At 36.6% G+C, this 24521-nt stretch overlaps 1 protein-coding gene across 2 annotated transcripts in view; it reads left to right on the top strand.

The window, feature by feature from the left end:
- The window catches only part of adamts14 (ADAM metallopeptidase with thrombospondin type 1 motif, 14), a 103428-nt gene that overhangs the window by 2337 nt on the left and 76570 nt on the right, over window positions 1-24521 (top strand). For both annotated transcript variants that reach the window (XM_073918961.1, XM_017358603.4), the window contains exon 2: window positions 2354-2706. In XM_073918961.1, coding sequence (XP_073775062.1) covers window positions 2354-2706 — 353 coding nt within the window. The remainder of the gene's footprint in view (window positions 1-2353; window positions 2707-24521) is intronic.

Raw genomic sequence — 24521 nt, 5'->3', positions numbered from 1 at the left:
GTTGTCACACAAGGAAGCAGTGTGTTTGAGCTTTTCCTTCAATACTATTCTACAGTTGTGCCTCACATTAACTCAAATGTTGTCAATTAGCCAATCAGAAACCTCCAAAACCTTGACATCATCATCAGAGCTTTATCAGAGGCAGAATAATATTATTGTGTGTAAACTTGACTTTCAACAAGAGTTATAATTTTACCAAGAGTTATTATTTTGAGAATAATTTCTCAAAAACTATCTCTCTCATTATTCTGCACAACAGAAACGTATGATAATACTCACTTACCTAAAAGAGAAGAAGTTTAGTCAAATTAACATCTGACTTTATTTTTAAATGCTTATGTGCCTTTTCATACAGTGTATGTAAACTTCTGCTTTCAACTGTATATACTGTATATGTATGAATATTAGCCGCCTGAATTATTATTCTATTCAATATTCTTTTCCAGGGCTGAACAATATATGGTTTGAGCATCAATATCGCAATGTGTATATCCGCAATTCTCACATCAAACGATTTTATGATTTATTAAAGAGTGAAAGATAAAGATATTATTAAATATTATTATCTTTTAATTATTTATTTAATAATGACCATGATATTTTACCTTTTTATGGTTCAATTTCTGTACTTGAATGCTTTTAGACTCCACAGACACCGTAAAGCAGTGTTTTATTTTTTTATTGTTGCTTGTAGTTTTTTATAATTTATGCAGATGTCCTGCATAAAAAAGACATGATCAACCCAGTTGATCTTAATGAATGAAATATTTCCAAATAATCAAAATCAATTATTTGGTAAAATCAAATCATCTGGTAAAATTATATTCACATCGCAATATTTATTGCTGCAAAACGAAATACTCTATTTAATTGCAATAATCTACAAATGATGTTTAAACCAGTTTAACTCTGCGGGTCCGTGATGTCATCGATTTCGCCTTAAGATTTAAAGGGCCAGCATTGCACCAGACCCCCGTAAGTGGTTTCGTTTGAAAGTGTAGAATCTATATTTTATGCACATATGCATCACTTTGGTTTTTATTCTACTGTGCAAAAGTAATTTACACTTAAATACACAGTATTTTGGATACCCGAGCTGGGTATTGAACATTGGTTCATTTTCATATTTTTCATATGACACATGTACAAGTTATAGCTCAAATGAAAGCTCTTGCTGGTGCTCATACAGTTCTAGCGTTCTTTTTAATGAATTATATTCACATATTAAACAGTTGTTGAATGAATCATGGTTTTTCCATGGCGCAGAAGTGAAAACAATACATTAATGATCAATAAGCAGCCCCAGATAGCACAGACAGCTGTCATCTCTTACCTTATGCTGTGCGCTTCAGGGCCATTCTCCTCTGTTTTTGAGCTGATGTGCATGAGTAATCCTTTTATATGTCTGACGCGCTCCAAACACAGTGAATTATGTTTGATCAAACAAAAGAATAGTGAAATATGTAAACAATGATCGCTCCCTGTGACTTGTACAGCACCTCTCATCAGTTGGAGAACAATAACTTCTGCATAGATTATGGTGGAGACAATTTTCTTTCTTCCTATGATTACAGACATGTGCAGGAACCACCAACATTAATTACAGCACGCTAGACCACACAGAACCTAAAAGATACACTTTCACATTTGAGTTTATTAAAAAAAAAAATACAAAAAGCGCCTCTTTTTTAGGTGTTTATTATAACACAGATAACATACACAGATATTTTACACACTTTCAATAGTGTTTATGAAAATTCAAAGGGTTTCAAATCTTTGCATTCACACCTCTGCATGTGGATTCGGGAAGCTTTTAAATTTGGGTAGGCAAAATGCAGGCGGAAATACCAAAATAACAGCAGAGTAACAGATTCAGGAATTGTTCACAGTATTTCCTCTAATATTTGTTCTTCTGGAGAAAGTCTTATTTGTTTTATTTCAGCTAGAATAAAAGCAGTTTTTAATTGTTTTAAAGCCATGTTAAGCTCAGTATTATTCACCCCTTCAGCAATATTAATGTTGGATTGTCTCCAGAACAAACCACTGTTATACAATGACTTGCCTAATTACCCTAACTTTACCCTAATTACCCTAGTGAAGCCTTTAAATGTCACTTTAAGCTGAACACTAGTGTCTTGAAGAATATCTAGTCTAATATTATGTGCTGTCATCATGACAGAGAAAAGAAATCAGTTATTAGAGATGAGTTATTAACACTATTGTGATTAGTAATGTGTATATATGTACTTGTTTCCCTCATCATGCCAATAAAGTGAACTGAGAGAGAGTGAGATGTACAGCTGGAGTGTTTCCTCTGTTATTAATCAAACGCTGTTGTATTTCTGTTGTTTAGGGAGTCTCTCGGGTAAGTTGAGTGAGTATGGTCTGATGGTGCCGTCCAGCACAGACGCTCGCGGACGCTTCGTTTCTCATGTGCTGTCGGCGAGCAGCAGCAGGACGCGGGTTCGACGGGACGCCTCCGTCACGCCTCCACAGCAGATCTACTTCAACGTGACGGTGTTTGGGAAGGAGCTGCACTTGCGGCTGAGGGCCAACAGGGGGCTGGTGGGGCCCGGAGCCACGGTCCAGCACCAGGAGGACTTCCAGGAGCAGAGCCGAGAGCGCATACTGGGAGACTGTGTGTTTACTGGAGACGTCACACACATGCGGAGCACAGCCGTGGCCATCAGCAATTGCGACGGACTGGTGAGTGTGTGTGTGTGTGTGTGTGTGTTTACTGGAGATGTCACGTACATGCAGAGTGCAACAGTGGACATTAGTAACTGTGATACACTAGTGAGTGACAGAGACAAGTGTGTGTGTGTGTGTGTGTGTGTGTGTGTGTGTTTGTGACATATTAGGACTCACATGTGTATAATGTGTTTGGCCGGACTTATAGTGAATATTGTATATGCTGAAGGACTTTTAGGGGTCCTATCATACACACAGAACAATAATGGCCCATTTCCACTGACTGGTATAGTCCGGTACGGTACGGGTCACCTTTATCAGGCTTGCGTTTCCACTGACTAAAGTGTACTCTTTTGATGGCCGTGGTGTACGACAGAAAAGTTTCAGTGTCATTCTCGCTGTAGGAAATGTCACAGTAAAGCTGTACAGATCGTTCACACTTCTCACAACACAGATGCTTTATGCACATAAATACTTGTGTATAAATGTTCATTTCAAACCTTTCTATCAACATGATTTAATTATAACTGCAGATCAATGATTAAAAATTGGAATAGCCTACTGTAACGTCTGCAATTATATGAAATAATTAAATAAATTAACATATATGAACACACACAGACAATTACGCCCCATTCACACGGGGCGTCAGCGTCAACGCTTCCCATTCACTTTGAATAGGTGACATCAAGCATTGCTGAACTGCATTGTGGATCCGTCAGCGCCACTTCAGAGGTGTTGCTCACTGCAGAAGTTGGGACTAGCTCAACTTTTCAAGCGCCGACGGAAGCGTCAGCCAATCAGATTGCTGTATGCAAATACACCAGCTAGACAGTGGCCTATTGCTGACTGAATTTCATTGGTTGATGCTGCTATGACGATCGCTTTAGCCTCAACTTCAGACACGCCTTCAGTCAAGCGTTGACGCTGAAGCCCCGTGTGAATGGGGCGTTACAGTCTCTGATATGTTACCAACTACAAAAAAAAAACTGCACACAGCAGACATTTAGGGTGCTTTCACATCTGTAGTTCGCTTTATTTGGTCCGGACCAAGGGCAATAAATGATACATTGTTGCATTTTCTGCCGTCTTTGGGTCGTTTTCACACCACACTGCTGGCTTTGGTCCGAACCAGTTGAAACAAACCAAAATGCAGTCATCTGACAAAATCCACATCTCTCATTGGCCAGATGTTGTTGAACATATTTCCTAAACTGCTTATTGATAGGTCAGAATTCACGTGGGGGAAAATACCAGTGAACTCCCGAAAGTAAACAAAACAAAATGTCATTTTTACTCTGGAGGGACGACTGCGCTGATGGATTGTATGTCTGCTTTAGACAAACTAACATTATACATTTGGAGAAGGAAGCGCGGCTGCGGCTGGAATACAGTGCTTTAAAGGGCCATGAAAGCCCCTCGTTTCAGCAGGGTATTTTCACACCTCTACTTTGGAAAAAGTCAGAAAAGTGGGCGTGTCCAGCTCTGTTTAGGGGGGAGTGTCGGAGGAACTAAAGTGGGATGGTGTGGGAGTGTCTATTAGGGTGTGCGCAAGTTTCAGAGTCAAAACACACACACACACACACAAACACACACACGGGAGAAAGTGACTGTGTTTACATGGACATCTGTAGTCGAATTATTCGCCAAATAATTAAATGGTGGACTTTAACTTCAGTTTGGCTCTTTCATTCAGAGAATTCAGTCATGCCCCTCGCGACAAACGAGATATTTGATTCGAGGAGCTGCTGTAAGCGTGTATTTTTCATGCAATGTTTGATACCGCACGGCGAATGAGAGAAAAAACCCTCCGCATTTCCCGGAAACTTAGATGCACACGGCAGGTAGTGTCAGAAAGTCGCGTGTGTTATTCCGGTCACTGAATGCGGTAAAAATCCTACACGAGGTTAAAGTTTGGTTGTGGGGCTAACATGTCTACACTCGATGCAATAGTTACTTCGATACGAACAAACTGAATAAACAAAGAGCACTGGTCGCTCACTTACCAAATCTTTATTAAGAGGAGACTACAAGCGAATCCGGATCTCAGCGTTTGCAGATGAGAACAGCGAGAACAGTCGAGCGTCGCGTACACTGTTAATCCACACGTGACTCCAGCTGCGCTCTCACAGAGTTTTTTCGAGTTTCTCTTTTTTGCACTTCACTCTTGTGTTTGTCCTTTTCTGAAAGGATTGGGCGTTGGTAACACTTCTATAATCGTGTTCACATTATTATAATCAGCTCAAGAGTTTCCTTATTTCAAATATATACACAATCGCCAGCTCCCTGGAGAAAGTGACACCGCTCGCGCTTTAGATGGGGTTGTAAAACAACAACAGGACACGGCAGATTTTGTTCTTTGTGGCTGTTCGTCAGAGGTGAGAGTAAGCAACAGATGTACAAGTCACAAGCAAGTCTCGAGTCATAACCTTCAAGTCTCAAGCAAGTCAAGTCAATTTTTGTCAGATTCAAGTCAAGTCGAGTCACTGCTTATCTCAAGTCTCAAGTCATTTTCAAGTCATCAAATTTTTGTCGATTTTTGAACTTTTGCTATTTCGTTTACAATTTCTTTTTACATATATAACTTTCAGTTTTGTATGTAATGCATAATATATAACAAACTGTTATTTTGATATTAAACCAGTTATTTCGAGTCATTTACCTCAAGTCTCAAGGCAAGACAATCAAGTCCAAGTCGAGTCTTTTTTTGGGATATTTGTCTCAAGCAAGTCTCAAGTCCTAGATTTTGCGACTTAAGTCTGACTTGAGTCAAGTCATGTGACTCGAGTCCCCGATTTCTGCTGTTCATCAAGAAAATTTTGATTGAGCTCGGGTCGCTTGTTATTATATGTATATATTATTACGGTGTACTGTCTCGGCTGTGTTTTTAAAAATGCCGCTTCCTTTGTTTTCATTCTCCTGCTTCTGCGAGTGACGTTTCTCTGTAAACCAATAGGGTTCAGCTCTGCGTCTAGCTCCGCCTTTTGGTACCCTTTACTCGTGCTAGGCACCCTTTCGAAAGGGTGCCCAAAAAGTGGTGCATTACATATTGCTTTTAGATACCATTTGACAGTGGAAACAACCATAAAAGTGTACCGAACCAAACAGTATTGTACTGTACCACTAAGTGGAATGGGCCATAAGGCTCAAAACGTGTTGGGCCTGATTTGTTGCTAGTTTTAGACCAGCACAACTGTAATTTTCTCGTTTTTGTGGACTCATGTGCTGGTCTGGAAAGGACGTGTTGAAAAGGCGCATTGTTGGTGTGTTGCTATTTTGATGAACTGAAATAGACCGCGCCATTGACCAACTAAAAGCTGCTCTAAAGTCCAGCAGAGCGTGTTTGTTATGCGCCTATGCAGGTCCAAACACTTACACACTGCTGAATACACACAGGATGAACAGCAACACACACATATCTTTACAAATAAAAACAATTAAAGAATTAAAATGATCCAGCCTTCTTCACCTCGGGGGGCTTCTTCAGTTTATTCATGACGATCTGCATCTGTATAATGTGATTATCATTAGCAGTATTATTGATTATATGCAGATTTATATTTGCTTTAATAAACACAAGTGTAAATTTGTCCACCTGTCGGGTTTTGGAAACGTTCTCCCTGCGTTTGCGTGGGTTTCCTCCGGGTGCTCTAGTTTCATCCACAGTCCAAACACATGCCGTACAGGTGAGTTAGGTGGGTTAAATTGTCCGTGGTAGCCGTGGAAGGGCATCCGCTGCTTCAAACATATGCTGTATAAGTTGGCGGTTCATTCCGCTGTGGCCACCCCAGATTAATAAAGGGACTAAGCCGAAAATGAATGAATTTTTAAATAAACATAGCAAAATGTTTGTAACGAGTTACATTTTTCGCTGGAGGAAACAACTGTGATGATGAGGGAAGCGCTTGAGCAAACAGTAAACAACAAATTTAGATCCAAGTTTACAATACATGTGGAATACAGTTAAAGGAAACGTGAATACATATAAACTAGGGAAGTCTAATCAGTATTCAGAGGGTATATGCAATTATTGATCCTTAGAAGTCGTAATACCCTAACAGCTCGTAGAAAAAAGTAGGCATACGGAGTATACGTGCGTATAGTCTCGACTACACCACTGGTCACCTGACGTCACGACCTAAATCTAACCTAACACTGCACTGTTGAGCTCTACAGCTTGCTGGATGTTGGTGTATAAGTGATTTGTTTATCAGATGTTTGCCGAATCATGAGTTGATCAGTAGATTTTAATCTTTTTCTGATAAAGATACTCTTGTCGTGAAAACTAATATATATATAAAAAAAACGTATGTCTACGATAGGAATGATTTAACGGAATTTATCTACAGTTTTAAAGTCTTGTCTTTTCCAAACCACAGTAAATCCTCTCAATCATCCCATGTCTACACTCAAACGTTCATATCTCAGAAATGGACAGTGTTTTGTCTGGTCAGATGCTGGTAAAGTGAGCGATGGTTTGGGACACAGCCCTCATTATAGCTGCGCTCTCAGACTGTGCTGTAAATCTGAGTTTACTGATTATCTGCTGCCCTCCGGACACGTTCAGCTGTCAAATCACTGCCTTTTCCAATCTCTCCAGCGCTTACGTAAGATGCACATGCCCACCAGCACTGACCATACTTTACTTTCCTGCTTGGTCAAACTAATAACGTCTGTCTGTCTGTCCTGTCAAGTCCTTATCCGAGGGTCACCCTATACCGAATATATTTGGATTAAGACTTAAACTATATATTGTTATAGAAATAAAGTTCTGTCCTCATTTTCAGGGGTGGACAGTAGCTTAGCATTGTACTTCACTACTTCACTATTGCACTTAAGTGCATATTATCAGGGTATATTTAGTTTAGGAAGGTTCCTTCACTACATTCTAAAACTACATATTGCTTTTTACTCTACATTTGCTGAGTTCATTTGGTTGAATCTGTTCCTAAATTACTTTGAGCTGTTAGTTTGTGATTTTGACTGACATTTGTTTACTAGTAAGTAACCCTCTGATTCAAATGATTTATTTGGAGTGAGTGTTCTTTAAATGATTCACTGATTCAGAATTCTTTTTTGAGTTGGTATCCTGTAAATGATTCACTGATTCAAATGATGTTTAGAGTCAGTGTCTAGTAACTGATTCACTGATTCAACTGATCTGGTTAGAATCAGTGTCTAGAAAATGATTCACTGATTCAAATTATCTGGTTGGATTAAGTGTCCAGTAGATAATTCACTGATTCAACTGATCTGCTTAGAATCAGTGTTTAGTAAATGATTCACTGATTTAAATGTTCTGTTTAGAGTCAGTGTCTAGTAAATGATTCACTGATTCAACTGATCTGGTTAGAATTAGTGTCTAGGAAATAATTCACTGATTCAAATGATCTGTTTAGAGGGAGTGTTCTGTAAAAGATTCTCTGATTCATCTGATCTGGTTAGAATAAGTGTCCAGTAAATGATTCACTGATTCAAATGATTAATTCAGAGTGAGTGTGCTGTATATGATTTAGTGATTCAAATGATCCGTTTAAAGTGAGTGTTCTGTAAATGATTCACTGATTCAAGTGATCTGGTTAGAATCAGTGGCTAGTAAATGATGCACTGATTCAACTGATCTAGTTAGATTGAGTGTCCTGTAAATGAATCACTGATTCAAATGATCTGTTTAGAGTCAGTGTCCAGTAAATGATTCACTGATTCAAATTATTAATTCAGAGTGAGTAACCTGTAAATGATTCACTGATTCAAATGATTAATTCAGAGTGAGTGTCCTGTAAATGATTCACTGATTCAGGTGATCTGTTTAGACTCAGTGTCTAGTAAATGAATCACTGATTCAAATGATCTGGTTAGACTGAGTGTCCAGTAAATGATTCACTGATTCAAATGATTAATTCAGAGTAAGTGTGCTGTGAATGATTTAGTGATTCAAATGATCCATTTAAAGTGAGTTTCCTGTAAATGATTCACTGATTCAGGTGATCTGTTTAGATTCAGTGTCTAGTAAATGAATCACTGATATAAATGATCTGGTTAGACTGAGTGTCCAGTTCACTGATTCAAATTATTAATTCAGAGTGAATGTCCTGTAAGTGGTTCACTGATTCAAGGGATCTGGTTAGAATCAGTGTCTAGTGAATGATGCACGGATTCAACTGATCTGGTTAGATTGAGTGTCCTGTAAATAAATCACTGATTCAAATAATCAGTTTAGAGTCAGTGTCTCGTAAATGATGCACTGGTTCAGCTGATCTGGTTAGATTGTCCAGTAAATGATTCCCTGATTCAAATGAATCATTTAGAGTGAGTGTCCAGTAAATGAATCACTGATTTAAATGACCAGTTTAAAATCAGTGTCTAGTAAATAATTCACTATTTCAAACAATCCGTTTAGAGTGAGTGTACAGTAAACGATTCACTAATTCAAATAGTCTGTTTGGAGTGAGTGTCATGTAAATGATTCACTGATTCAAAATTATGTTTAGAGTTGGTCTCCTGTAAATGATTCACTAATTCAAATGATTTGTTTAGAGTCAGAGTCCCATAAATGATTCACTGATTCAAATAATTTGTTCACAGTAAATCTCCAGTAATAATAAAAAGGCGATCTTGATACTTCTGCTGGGGGGATGTTATATTAGGATTTCCGTACTTTTACTCAAGTGTACCTATACTGTGTCCAGTACTGCACCCTACACACTGCACACTAGTGAGTGTATGGCGGGATTCATCTATTTTTTCTGTATAATCTGAAAAGCAACTGTAAGTTTTCTGCCTTGGTTTTGCTCTCGTATGGAAAGTCTCTGTCTTGAGGATTAGTTGAGGTCACAGACTCAAACCATTGACTCTGTTGACCCTTTAAACCTGAGTAAGTGCACCCTTGGTAGTGGTCATTCCTCAGTTTCTGAACCAAAACACAGACTAAAAGAATGCAGCTGTGGATTCCTGCCGAGCTCACAGTAATGTGGTGTGTGTGTGTGTGTGTGTGTGTGCAGATGTATGGAGGAGCTTTTTCCACTATGGGTGGCTTGTGTCTGAGTTTATTTTGAGTTGCATTCAGTTAAGGTGAAAATTATTCGCCCTCCTGTGATTAGGGGACAAATTTGTCTTGTCTACCTTGTCTGTTTGCCTGTTCGGTCTCTCACAATAAATGATATCTTGGAGCCAATGGCTACACTGTACACTAGGGCCTTTAAGATCCACAACAGACTTTCTTGGTGGACACATCACTGTTTTGCTCTATCTCTCTCTAATGCTTTAACATTTCCAAACTACATCATGAAAACAGTGATTAAACTGTACTATCAAGTTTTAAATAGCGCTATAGCGGCCCTTTGTGTTTTGATACCAAAACTCAACACAATGACTGATCGTTCCACCAGATCTGCAACAAATGGATGTTTGCCAGTACCGGCTTTTAAAAGCTGTAATGGACAGCAGAGATGGGGGACTCGAGTCACATGACTTGACTCGAGTCAGACTTGAGTCGCAAAATTTAGGACTTGAGACTTGCTTAAGACAAATATCCAAAAAAGACTCGACTTGACTTGGACTTGACTGTCATGACTTGAGACTTGACTTGGACTTGAGTGAAATGACTTTGAAATAACTTGTTTTTGTTAAATACACAACCGTTTGTTATATATTTAGCATTTAACGTTTAAATTATTTTACAATTAAACATTATTTAACAATTAAATTTGATTCAATAAATAATAAAAAAAAGTACCTGTGCACTTTAAGATTGGTTTTGTCATTTTGTCTCGTTTATTAATAGTATAATATTTTAATGGCTTTGAAGTAGCACACACATTCCCCTGAGCAGAAAGCCATCTATTTCTGATATATATACAGTTGAAGTCAGAATTATTAGCCCCCCTGAATTATTAGACTGCTTGTTTATTTTTTCCACAATTTCTGTTTAACGGAGAGAGAAAAATTCAGCACATTTCTAAACATAATATTTTTAATAACTCATCTCTAATAACTGAATTATTTTCTCTTTGTCATGATGACAGTAAATAATATTTTACTAGATATTTTTCAAGACTCTTCTACACAGCTTAAAGTGACATTTAAAGGCTTAACTAGGTTAATTAGGTTAACTAGACAGGTTAGGGTAATTAGGCAAGTCATTGTAAAACAGTGGTTTGTTCTGTAGATTATCGAGAAAAAATATAGCTTAAAGAGGTTAATAATTTTGCCCCTAAAATGGTGTTTAAAAAATGTATAACTGCTTTTATTCTTGGCAAAATAAAACAAATAAGACTTTATTTAGAATAAAAAATATTATCAGACATACTGTGAACATTTCGTGAATCTGTTAATCATCATTTAGAAAATATTTTAAAAAGAAGAAAAAAATTTAAAGGGGGCTAATAATTCTGACTTAAACTATATATATATGTGTATATATATATATATATATATATATATATATATATATATATATATATATATATATATATATACACATATATATATATATATATATATATATATATATATATATATACATATATATATATATATATATATATATATATATATATATATATATACACATATACATACATATATATATATATATATATATATATATATATATATATATATATATATATATATATATATATACATATACATACATATATATATATACAAAACCAATAAATATATATATTTATATATATAATTAGATTGACTTGAAAGTGACTTGCTAGACCAAGCTACAACTTGACTTGACGTGACTTGAAAAAAGCAGACTTGACTTGACTTGAGTCTGACAAATATGACTTGACTTGCTTGAGACTTGAAGGTTATGACTTGAGACTTGCTTGTGACTTGCACATGCATGACATACTCTCACCTCTGATGGACAGGGATCTTTCTTTTATGTATTCACAAAAGCCTGGAATGAGATGTATCATTGGATAACAGTGGTTTGTTCTGGAGACGATCCAAAACTAATATTGCTGAAGGGGGCGAATAATATTGACCTTAACATGACTTTAAAACTATTAAAAACTGCTTTTATTCTAGCTGAAATAAAACTGTAAATGTTCTTCCATGTGCACGCTGGTGTTGTGGTTGCACAGCCGGACGCACACTCTGAGCTCCAGTGAGTGTGCGTGTGTCAGTGTTGTAGAGGCTCCGCTCTTATTAGTTTAATCAAAGAGTTTTGGGAGGCTTTGCTTTGCTAATGCAACTCAATCCGCCGTCCTCATCGTCAGCATTGGTGATCTGTGCACAGAGCACCTCTGTTCCTCCTGCAGACGCTCAAAAACACAATCAGATCATTCATTACGGCCACATTGATGGATCACTCGCTTAGGTAATCACTGTCAGGACAATAACACACACTGTCTGCTGCACCGCTGTCCTCAACACACACACACACACTCGCACACACTGTTCTGCGCTGTATCAAAGTGTGCATCGCTGGACACGAGTGGATTATACTGTATGTAATGTGGATTATATAATCAGATTACAAAAATCAAGTACTTGGAATTAGAGTACTTTATTATTATTATTTTTATTTTGTAATGTTGTGCAAAGAGTTATTAAAAATTAGTTATTAAAACTTTTCCTCCTGCGTGAAAACTGTCCACACAAAGCGGTCAGCTGGGAAGCACAAAAAGGTACAGCGTCCTACTTCCCTGTAGCATTCATTTTAAAGATGAAACGCAGACATGCATTGCTTCAGCTACATAATTCACTATCTCCAGAAATGCATACAGGGCTACGCTTTCAGAATGAGCCTGTGATGCAACCATCTGTAATGCTGTCTGGACAGAAGCAGAAGTGTTTATTTGTGGAGCTTTAATGGTTTTACAAACTCTTAACTCTATTCTGGCAAACACAACATGACGTGATTTCAGAGACTTATCTTTTCCTTTCTTGCTTTTTTGATTTCTGACTGTATTTTCCTCTTCATGTCTTGTATTTTTCATCTATATCAGGACTGGTTTTCTGTTTGGGGTTGTGCATTACTGCTTGCTGACCCAGATTTAATCATTTTTCAGAAATTTAACAGATCAAGGATTTTTTCACAGTATTTACTATTATATTTGTCTTCTGGAGAAAGATGTATGTCTTTTAGTTTGGAGAAAAGAGAAGAAAATTATAATTGCTGAGGTAAATATTATTAGCCCCTGTAAAAAAAATGTCTAATTTCTTTTAGCTTGGCAGAAATAAATTAAATTAAATTAAATTAAATTAAATTAAATTAAATTAAATTAAATTAAATTAAATTAAATTAAATTAAATTAAATTAAATAAAAAAATTAATTAAAAATAATTAAATAAAATAAATAAAGATATTTAAATAAATCAATAAATTAATTAAATAAATAAAATTTATTTAGCCAAACTAAATATAATATATAAAATAATTGTAATTTAATTTAATTTAATTTAGTTTTTGCTTTTTGTTTTTTTGTATTTATTTTGATTTCAGCAAAACTAAAAAAAAAAAAACAAATAAAAAAAACTTACAAATAAATTTAAAAAATATTTAAATTTATTTAATATTTTATTGTATATAATAAGTTTGGTTGAAATAAAATAAAATAAAATAAAATAAAATAAAATTAAATTAAATTAAATTAAATTAATAAAAATATTTAAATAAATTAATACATTAATCAAATAAATAAAATGTATTTATCCAATCTAAATATCATATGTAAAATAAAATATTAATTAAATTTAATTTAATTTAGTTTTTGCTTTGTTTTTTTATTTTTATTTTAGCCAAACTAATAAATAAATATTTATTCATATTGTATTCTATATATTTAGTGTGGCTGAAACAAAATAAAATAAATAATACAAATAAAATAAAATAAAATTATTATTCATTCATTTATTTTCTTATCGGCTTAGTCCCTTTATTTATCAGGGGTCGCCACAGCAGAATGAACCGCCAACTTATTCAGCACATGTTTTACGCAGCGGATGCCCTTCCAGCTGCAACTCATCACTGGGAAACCCACACACACTCTTACACACTCATACACTACAATTTAGCTCATCCAATTCCCATATAGCGCATGTGTTTGGACTGTGGGGGAAACCGGAGCACCCGAAGAAAACCCACACCAACACAGGGAGAACATGCAAACTCCACACAGAAACACCAACGGATCCAGCCGAGGCTTAAACCAGCGACCTTCTTGCTGTGAGTCCACAGTGCTAACCACTGTAAGATACACAAATCATGTAAATGGTGATTTTTAACACGTCTAACGTGATTGGAGTAAGAAGGTCACTGGTTCGAGCCTCAGCTGGGTCAGTTGGTGTTTCTGTGTGGAGTTTGCATGTTCTCCCTGTGTTGGTTTCCTCCGGGTGCTCCGGTTTCCCCACAGTCCAAACACATGCGCTATAGGGGAATTGATCAACTACTTTGAAAAACAAATTCACAAGAGGGCGAATAATCTTGACTTTAACTGTGTGCCAATAGAAAGCAGGAAAACTGAAGTGTGTGTTCAACTAACAACACAGCGACCACAAATAAATGTAGGCCTGTCATTAGCAGTGTTTTCCATGTGTGTTATCTAATTTAAGCATGTATATGAGATGCCTTTGTAGCTCCAGCATGTAAACTAACCCCCTGTGGAGCACAGTAATGAAGTTTCTTTAGCTGTAGGACATACTGCATATGATGAGCATGTGAACAGACAGAGTTTATTGCGGCTCTGGGTTTCTGAAGCGTATCCGAGATGATTATGGATCTGGAACTCTGGCAGACACATGTGTGAGGTTGATCCAAGTCTTTCACACACACATCTCCAGTGTGCTGTATGTTAGTGATGTGTGTCTATTTCAGACCGCAGCATTTATGTAGTGTGTGTGACGACAGTGCTGGAAGATCTGGGGCTGCTAGAAAAAAAATGGGGAAAATATGGTTAAATGCATTTTGAACATATTTATGAATGATGCACACAATTTAGGTTTTATGAAAGATTTGAGTTTAATAAATAAAAGTAACATAAATGATGTGAACTTCTGTTGCTTTATTAGTTGAAAAAGTTGAAACCGTGAGATTGTGAGGTCTGAAAATAAAATTGTATTTGCAAAAATGTAAACCCTCTAGTGGATATGTCATATGAAACGTACAACAAAACATACAGTAAGTAACGTATTTCAGATTTACGAAAATGTCGACAGCACCCTTTAGTGGATTTGTTAAATGAAATGTACAACAAAACGTACAGTAGGTAACGTATTTCAGATTTGTAAAAATTGGAGACAGTACCCTCTAGTGGATTTGTTATATGAAATGTACAACAAAACATACCATAAGTAACTTATATCAGATTTACCAAAATGTTGACAGCGCCCTCTAGTGGATTTATCATCTGAAACGTACAACAAAACACCGTAAGTAATGTATTTCAGATTTACCAAAATGTAGAGAGCGCCCTCTAGTGGATTTATTATCTGAAAGATACAACTAAATGTACTGTAAGTAAAGTATTTCAGATTTGCAAAAATGTAGATGAAACATACCCCAAATTAGGTATCTTAGATTTATAAAATTGTAAACTGTGCGTTTTAGTAAATTTGTCATCTAAAATGTACAATGAAACACATCCCAAGTAACGCATTTCATAATTGCAAAAAATGTAGACAGCACCCTCTAGTGGATTTGTCATATGAAACGTACAACAAAACATACCGTAAGTAACGTATTTCAGATTTACAAAAATGGAGAGTGCGCCCTCTATTGGGTTTATTATCTGAAAGATACAAAAAAATGTACTGTAAGTAACGTATTTCAGATTTGCAAAAATGTAGACAGCGCCCTCTAGTAAATTTGTCATCTAAAATGTACGATGAAACACATCACAAGTAAGGCATTTCATAATTGCAAAAAATTTAGACAGCGCCCTCTAGTGGATTTGTCATATGAAACGTACAACAAAACATACCATAAGTAACGTATTTCAGATTTACCAAAATTTAGACAGCGCCCTCTAGTGGATTTGTCATATGAAACGTACAACAAAACATACCATAAGTAACGTATTTCAGATTTACCAAAATGTAGACAGCGCCCTCTAGTGGATTTATTATCTGAAAGATACAACAAAATGTACTGTAAGTAACGTATTTCAGATTTGCAAAAATGTAGACAGCGCCTCTAGTGGATTTGTCATATGAAATGTACAACAAAACAAACTGTAAGTACCGTATTTCAGTTTTGCAAAAATCTAGATGAAACATACCCCAAATAAAGTATTTTAGATTTATAAAAATTGTAAACAGCACGCTCTAGTAAATTTGTCATCTAAAATGTACAATGAAACACATCCCAAATAACGCATTTCATAATTGCAAAAAATTTAGACAGCGCCCTCTAGTGGATTTGTCATATGAAACGTACAACAAAACATATCGTAAGTAACGTATTTCAGATTTACCAAAATGTCGATAGCGCCTTCTAGTGGATTTATTATCTGAAAGATACAACTAAATGTACTGTAAGTAACGTATTTCAGATTTGCAAAAATGCAGACAGCGCCCTCAAGTGGATTTGTCATATGAAATGTACAACAAAACAATCTGTAAGTAACATATTCCAGATTTGGAAAAAATGTCGACAGCACCCTTTAGTGGATTTGTTATATGAAACGTACAACAAAACACCATAGGTAACTTATATCAGATTTACCAAAATGTCGACAGCGCCCTCTAGTGGATTTATCATCTGAAACGTACAACAAAACACACGGTAAGTAACGTATTTCAGATTTGCAAAAATGTAGACAGCGCCCCCAAGTGGATTTGTCATATGAAATGTTCAACAAAACGAACCGTAAGTACCGTATTTCAGATTTGCAAAAATGTAGATGAAACATACCCCAAATAACGTATCTTAGATTTATAAAATTGTAAACAGCGTGCTCTAGTAAATTTGTCATCTAAAATGTACAATGAAACACATCCCAAGTAAGGCATTTCATAATTGCAAAAAATGTAGACAGCGCCCTCTAGTGGATTTGTCTTGTGAAACATACAGCGAAACGTTCCCAAAGTTTTTTATTTTACATGCACAAAATTGGAAACAGCACCTTCTAGTGGATTTTTCATTTGAAACGTGCAGCAAAACAAACCCTAAATAATGTATTTCACCAGCACAACAATTGTAGACAGCGCCCTCTAGTGAATTTGTCGTCTGAAATGTACAACAAAATGCACCTATTTTATTTTACATGCACAAAATTAAAAACAGCGCTTTCTAGTAAATTTGTCATCTAAAATGTACAATGAAACAAACCCCAAGTAAGGCATTTCACTATTGCAAAAAATGTAGACAGCGCCCTCTAGAGGATTTGTCATCTGAAACGAACAACAAAACAAACTCTTATTAGTGTATTCCATATTTGCATGCAAGAATGTAGGCTGAGGCATGTATTTCCATTGAGAATGTGCTGTAAATTGCCTATGATGAAAGAATTTCAAGTTGCAAGCTCACAATGGTGTTATTTCTGACATCTAGTGAATGAATGACCTCTGCTGCTCCGCCTGACAGTATTGATCGTCTCTTCTCTAACTCAACCTGATTCTCACTGACCGTACAGCATCCAGATATTGACAGAGCGTATCGACGCACACAAACAGACCGCACATTAAAGCTCTTACGCAACACACTGGATGTTATTCTGGAAGTTTGTTCTACTTTATCTGCCCTCATCCAGCATGTTACCGAACACACAGTCGCTGATGGAGCTCCATGTGCTTTTGGAGTTAAGAGATGTCAGCCCAGATTTGTTGTTAACAGAATTCTGGGAATAAAATTAAACTGGGATAGCTAAACAATTTTGAGATGTAAAAATTTTATAATTGCAACATAAACGTTCATAAAAGATGTAAGATGTAAACGCAATTGTGAGATCTAAACTTGTAATTCTGGAAAAAAAGCCAGAATTGTGGAATAAAACTGGGATATCTGGAAAAAACATGCAAATTGCAAAATACAAACTAAAAATAAAATAAAAAAATTGTCAGAATTGCGAAGTTTGAACTCAGAATTTAGAAAAAAGTCAGAATTGAAAAAGGTGAACTCGGTTGAAAAAAAATAATATTGCATAAATAATACAACTCAAAATTCTGAAAAAAAAAGAATTGCAAAATGCAAACTCAAAAATTCTGGAAAACTAATAAGAATTGCATAATGCAAACTCAAAATTCTGGAAAAAAGTCATAATTGCAAAGTTTAGAGTTATTGTTGCAAAATGTGAAACTGGAATTTCAAAAAATATCAGAACTGCAATGCAAAAAATTGGGATACAAATAATCAGAATTGCAAAATACGAACACAAAATATTGAAATAAAGTCAAAACTGCAAAATGGAAACTCAGTATTATGAAAAAAAGTCAATATTGTAAAACACAAACCAAGTTCTGGAAAAAAAAGCTGAATTGCAAAATGCAAAATTAAAATCCTAAAACATGAAGAATTGCAGAATATGAACTCGGCTGAAAAAGTTAATATTGCAGAATGGAAACTCGGAATTCCATATAATGTCAGAATTGCTCAATACAAACTCGAAATTCTGAAAAAAGGGTCAATATTGCAAAATATAAACAAAGAATTCTAAAAAAAATCTGGAATGCAAAATCAGAATTTCAAAAAATATCAGAACTGCAATTTTCAAACTCAAAATTTGGGATACAAATAGTCAGAATTAAAAATTACGAACACAAAATATTGAAATAAAGTCAGAATTGGTAAATTGGAAACTCGGTTGAAAAAATAATATTGCAAAATACAAATTCAAAATTCCGAAAACATAGTCAGAATTGCAAAATACAAACTCAAAATACTGAAAAAAAAAAAAAACAGAATTACAAATTTTGAACTCGTAAGCTGAAGCTGGAAATGTTAATATTGCAGAATGCGAAATCAGAATTTAAAAAAATATCAGAAGTGCAATGTGCAAACTCAAAATTTGGAAACTCAGAAATATTTTCAAACGTCAGAAATACAGTCTAAGAATCCTGAAAAATGGTCAGAATTGCATATTGTGATCTCAAAATTTCAAATCACAAAAAGTCTGAAATTTTAAAGGTCAGAATTGCAAAATACAAACTCAAAATTCAGAAAAAATTTAAGAAATGTAAAATGCAAACTCAGATGAAAACTCAAATTTCTGATTAAGTCAGAATTGCAGAAATTCAAACTCAGATTTCCAAAAAAATATTATTTGCAAAATGTGAGTTCAGAATTTCAAAAAAAGTCAGAACTGTACAATACAAACTCAGCTGAAAATGTCAGAATTGCAAACAAAAACAAAATTGAAACGCATGCTCAAATTTCTGACCAAAAAGTCAGAATTGCAAAAATGCAAAGACAAAATTCTGAAAACAAATGTGAGCTCAGAATTCTGATAAAAGTCAGTGTTGTTAAATTCAAACTCTAAATTCTGATAAAAAAGTCAGAATGGCAAAATACAAACTCAAAATTTAGAAAAAAATAAAGAATTACAAAATAGAAAGTCAGTTGAAAAAGTCAATAATGCAAAGTGCAAACTCATTATACCAAAAAAAAAGTCATTATTGCAAAAAGGCGAACACAAAATACAAATATTCACAAAATACACATTCAAAATTGTGCGGCACGGTGGCTTAATGGTTAGCACTGTGGCCTCGCAGCAAGAAGGTCACTGGTTCGAGTCCCGTCTGGGTCAATTGGCATTTCTGTGTAGAGTTTGCATGTTCTCCTTGTGCTGACGTGGGTTTCCTCCAGGTGCTCCGGTTTCTCCCACAGTCCATGCGCTATAGGGAAATTGATGAACTAAGTAGTTTAATTTTAAATTAATTTCGCGAGGAGCACATGCTCATGATTGACCCAGCTGGCCCACATTAGCTAATCATGATCCTCCAATCAAAGGATCCCAAGTCACTATATATATATCCTTATTTCCTTTCTACAACTATCTTCGTCTGGAAGAAACCCCCCTCCTCCCCTTCCTCCTTTATCCAGAATGGGCGGCACGGTGGCCCAGTGACTAGCACTGTTGCCTCACAGCAAGAATACCAATGGCGTCGGGTCCTCACTGGGCCATCTGGTATTCTTTTTTTCTAATGTCTTAGTCTCAGGAAGGTCATCTTGGCCTCAGCAGCGGGGGAGTTTTGAGATCGACCTGAGCTCTATTTCCCATTGCCCTGTGAAAGAGGGGAGCCCTGTGCCCGAGGATGACTTGAGCTCAGGGCTCTCTCCCGGGACAGCACGCCAAACAAGCTATGTATAAATCATGAGCTAAGTGTGAACTCCCAAAGTTGGTCGCAGTGTGTGTGTGTGTGTGTGTGTGTGTGTGTGTGTGTGTGTGTGTGTGTGTGTGTGAGAGTGTGTGTGGGTGAATGAGTGTGTATGGGTGTTTCCCATTACTGGGTTGCAGCTATAAGAGCATCTGCTGTGTAAAACATATGCCGGATAAGTTGGCGGTTCATTCCTCTGTGGCAACCCCTGATGAATAAGGGACTAAGCTGAAGGAAAATGAATGACTGCATGAATAAAAAAGGCAGAATTGCAAAATGTGACCTCGGCTGAAAAGATTAATATTGTAAAGTGCGAACTCAGAATTTCAAGTAATGTCAGAAACTCAAAAATAAAACAGTCAGAATTGCCAAAAATGAACATCTGAATTGATAAATGCAAACTCAAACTCCTCCATTCTCCTACTCAACACTGCGGACGCTTTTCTGAACGATTTAGCTCCCCTTTATCAGCCCTCATCCAGCCTGTTATCAGACACACCGCCGCTGATGGAGGTCTGTGTGTGCTTCTAAATGCAGAGATTACAGTTCAGCTGTTTTCAGCAAGGGCACAGATAACACACACACACACACACACACACACACACACACACACACACACACACACACACACACACACTGCAGTTTAAAGAAGCAGATCCTCCAGCTTTTATGAATAGCAGGGTGTCCCCTTCCAGCCCATGAGCTCATCTTTACGGCTGTTTCAGTAAAGATAGATCAGCTGCGGCGTGAGTGTGTGTGTGTGTGTGTGTGTGTGTGTGTGTGTGTGTGTGATTGAGAGCCAACATCAACAGCAGCACGTCTCGGCTTGCAGGATCTGCAGACTACAGGCTAAAGATTCATACCGCAATAAATCAAGACGCAGACACTAATGCTGGTGCTGGGGAGAGCTGCTTTCTGAAGTTTTGCTGCCAAATCATCGTTTAAAAAAGCAGATCAATTCAATCCATCTTTATTTCTCCAGCGCTTTTACACTGTAGATTGTGTCTCAGCAGCTGAACACAGAAGGTCTGGTAAAGTGAATCAGTGTCAGTCCAGTGTTCAGAGTTGAAGTGCAGTTCAGTGTGGTTTAATCTTCACTGCTGAAAGTTTTCTGAAGAGCAGATTCATCAATGCGCAGCTCCACAAGGCCCAAACCAAAAAGGCTAATGGCGACAGCAGAGGAACAAACTCCACCAATTGACCAAAGTGAAGGAAAAAACCTGGAGAGAAACCAGGCTCAGTTGGGCTTGACCATTTCTCCTCTGGCCAAACTTCCTGTGCAGAGCTGCAGTCTAGGCGCCGGAAGCTTGCCTGTTGGATATTTTACACTGGATGAGAGATCATCATCTTCAGCTGAACCTCGCAAAAACGGAAATGCTTGTAGTTTCTGCCAACCCGACTCTACACCAGAACTTTTCAATCCAGATAGACGGGGCAACCATTACTGCATCCAAAATGGTGAAAAGCCTTGGAGTAACGATTGATGACCAACTAAACTTCTCTGACCACATCTCTAGAACTGCTCGATCGTGCAGATTCACACTATATAACATCAGAAAGATCCGACCCTTCCTATCTGAACATGCAGCTCAACTCCTTGTTCAAGCTCTTGTTCTCTCCAAACTGGATTACTGCAACTCTCTACTAGCCGGGCTTCCAGCTAACTCTATCAAGCCTCTTCAACTGCTCTAGAACGCAGCAGCATGAGTTGTCTTCAATGAACCTAAACGAGCACATGTCACTCCGCTGCTCATCCGTTTGCACTGGCTGCCAGTTGCTGCTCGCATCAAATTCAAAGTTCTGATGTTTGATACAAAGCGACTTCTGGCTTTGCTCCTTCTTATCTGCTCTCACTTCTGCAGATGTATGTGTCCTCCAGAAACTTGCGTTCTGTGAATGAACGTCGCCTCGTGGTTCCATCCCAAAGAGGGAAGAAATCACTTTCACGAACGCTCACGCTCAATCTGCCCAGTTGGTGGAATGAACTCCCTAACTGCATCAGAACAGCAGAGTCACTCGCTACTTTCAAGAAACGACTAAAAACTCAACTATTTAGTCTCCACTTCACTTCCTAATCTGCAATTGCCTCTTTGATTATCACACTAACTGTACAAAAAAAAAAAAAAAATACTAATACTACTAATACTTCCCTTCTTAGACTTTACAGACCTGAAACTTGCCTACAGCACTTATTCATTGTTGCTCTTATAGTTGTGTAAATTGCTTCCTTGTCCTCATTTGTAAGTCGCTTTGAATAAAAGCGTCTGCTAAAAGACTAAATCTAAATCTAAATCTAAAAGCTGGAGAACATAGGACGCCCATCAGCCCTGTAGCCAGCCTGGTGAAAAGTGGACCTTTTTTCCTCAAAATTACCCAACACTTTCTATTTAATTTTGAGATTTAAGTATTTTTAGTTATAATTTAGTCACATTTTGAGCAATATTTTAATAGTAATAATAATAATAATAATTATGCAGTTTTTTTACAGACGCTAGGACACATTTGTCAATACTTAAGTCACTTTTGCAAAACTCTTCACACAATTCTCCTAACTGACTTTCAGCTTGGCAAAGCAGTTCAAAGCGCACGACAACTGCCAACACACTTTATTCAGCTCTCAAATAAACTCATTCCTCCAGAACACTAGCAAAGGTTGACAGCCCACAATCACACTTTGTCACCCACAAAACAATGAGCTAAAAACACTAACAACATGCAGCATTACACATTGTTTTCTTGTGTAAAACAAGCACACGTCTCTGTTTATAACTGCAATATACAGCTGAAGTCAGAATTATTCGCCCCCCTTTGGATTTTTTTTCTTTTTTTAAATATTTCAAAAATGATTTTGAACAGAGCAAGGAAATTTTCACAGTATGTCTGATAATATTTTTTCTTCTGGAGAAAGTCTTATTTGCTTTTTTTTGGCTAGAGTAAAAGCTGTTTTTAATTTTTTAAACACCATTTTAATGACATTATTATTAGCCCCTTTAAGCTAATTATTTTTCCTATCGTCAGAACAAACCATCGTTATACAATAGCTTGCCTAATAAAGTGTCTTGAAGAATATCTAGTCTAATATTATGTCCTGTCATCATGGCAAAGATAATATAAATCAGTTATTAAAAATGAGATATTAAACTATTATGATTAAAAATGTGTTGAAAAACTCTTCTCTCCCTTAAGGGAAATTATAAACTGGAGGGCTAATAATTTGGGTAGGGGACTATCATGTGTGTGTGTGTGTGTTTGTGTATGTGTTGTAGTGTGTGTGTGTGTGTGTGTGTAGTGTCAGTAGTTTGGGTTTTACAGCTGCTGGCTCTTGATTGACTCTAAATGTGTTCAGCTTTGATGAAATTATGACCTGATCTTCTGATGCTGGGTCGTTTCAGAAGAAGTCACCAAACCTCAACATAACAATCATCGTCGAGTCTCTTCTTCTGCTGTTATAACGGGTCATTTGTTGAGCCGCAGAAGGGTTAAAGAATACATATGACAGCTGTCAGTGGAGCTGTCAGCTGATCTGCAGAGTTATTTGAGTCTCCCACTGAGGTAAACCCGCAGTGAGTGCAGCCCCGGCGGCGCATGTGTGACAGCATATCTGCTCTATATCTGTGCGTCCGACATCTCTGCGGTTTCTGCATTCAGTCGGACCTCCCTGAATTCTGGGAAACACAGACGTGCCGTCACCAGCTCGCTCATATGTTTACATGCTCCGAGATGTCTTGTTTGTGCAATTCAAGACGCAACCTTCATTATTTACCCTCACAGCATATTCTGATTTCATTTAAAGCGGTTGTCTGTAGTGTACTGCACTATACTGCAGTCACTGAGGGTTTTTACTTCACTACTGTGCTTAAACAGCTCCTATTTTACACCTTTTACAACATGTAAGATCAGTCTTTGGTGTATCCGCTTAAGGTTCAACAGATTATCCATCAGGTTGTTGATTATACATTGCTGAATATGCCCATTTTAGGCTCAGAGCAAAGTGTAGCTGTTTTAGTAGCCTGTGCCTTTAAATGCAAATGAGCTGGTTACATAATTTAAGAATATTTTTAAGTGTCTGTTAAGATTTACTGATTCCAACGATCTGTTCAGATTAAGTTTCTAGTTAAAGATTCACTGATTCAGATGATTTGTTAAGGGCGAGTCTCTAGTAAAAGATTTATTGTTTAAAATGATCTGTTTAGAGTAAGTCTATAGTATGTGATTCACTGATTCCAATCATTCATTCAGAGTGACTCTTGATTCATTGATTCAAATGATCTGTTCAAAGTGTATCTGTAGGAAAAGATTCAATGATTTAAATGATTTGTTCAGAGTAAGTTAATGATTCACTGATTCAAATGAGTTGTTCAGAGTGAATCTCTTGTAAATGATTAACTTATTTAAATGTTTCGTTCTTAGTGGGTATACAGTAAATGATTTACTGATTCCAATAGTTCATTCAGAGCAAGTCTCTAGTAAATGTTTCACTGATTCAAATGATCTGTTCTGAGTGAGTCTCTAGCAAATGATTCACTGATTCAATTGATTTGTTCAGGGTGAGT

The sequence above is a fragment of the Danio rerio genome, chromosome 12 (genome assembly GCF_049306965.1).
Source record: "Danio rerio strain Tuebingen ecotype United States chromosome 12, GRCz12tu, whole genome shotgun sequence".
In the NCBI taxonomy this organism is placed as follows: domain Eukaryota; kingdom Metazoa; phylum Chordata; class Actinopteri; order Cypriniformes; family Danionidae; genus Danio; species Danio rerio.
Note: the sequence above shows the minus strand (reverse complement) of the source record. Positions and strands in the feature narration are given on the sequence as shown.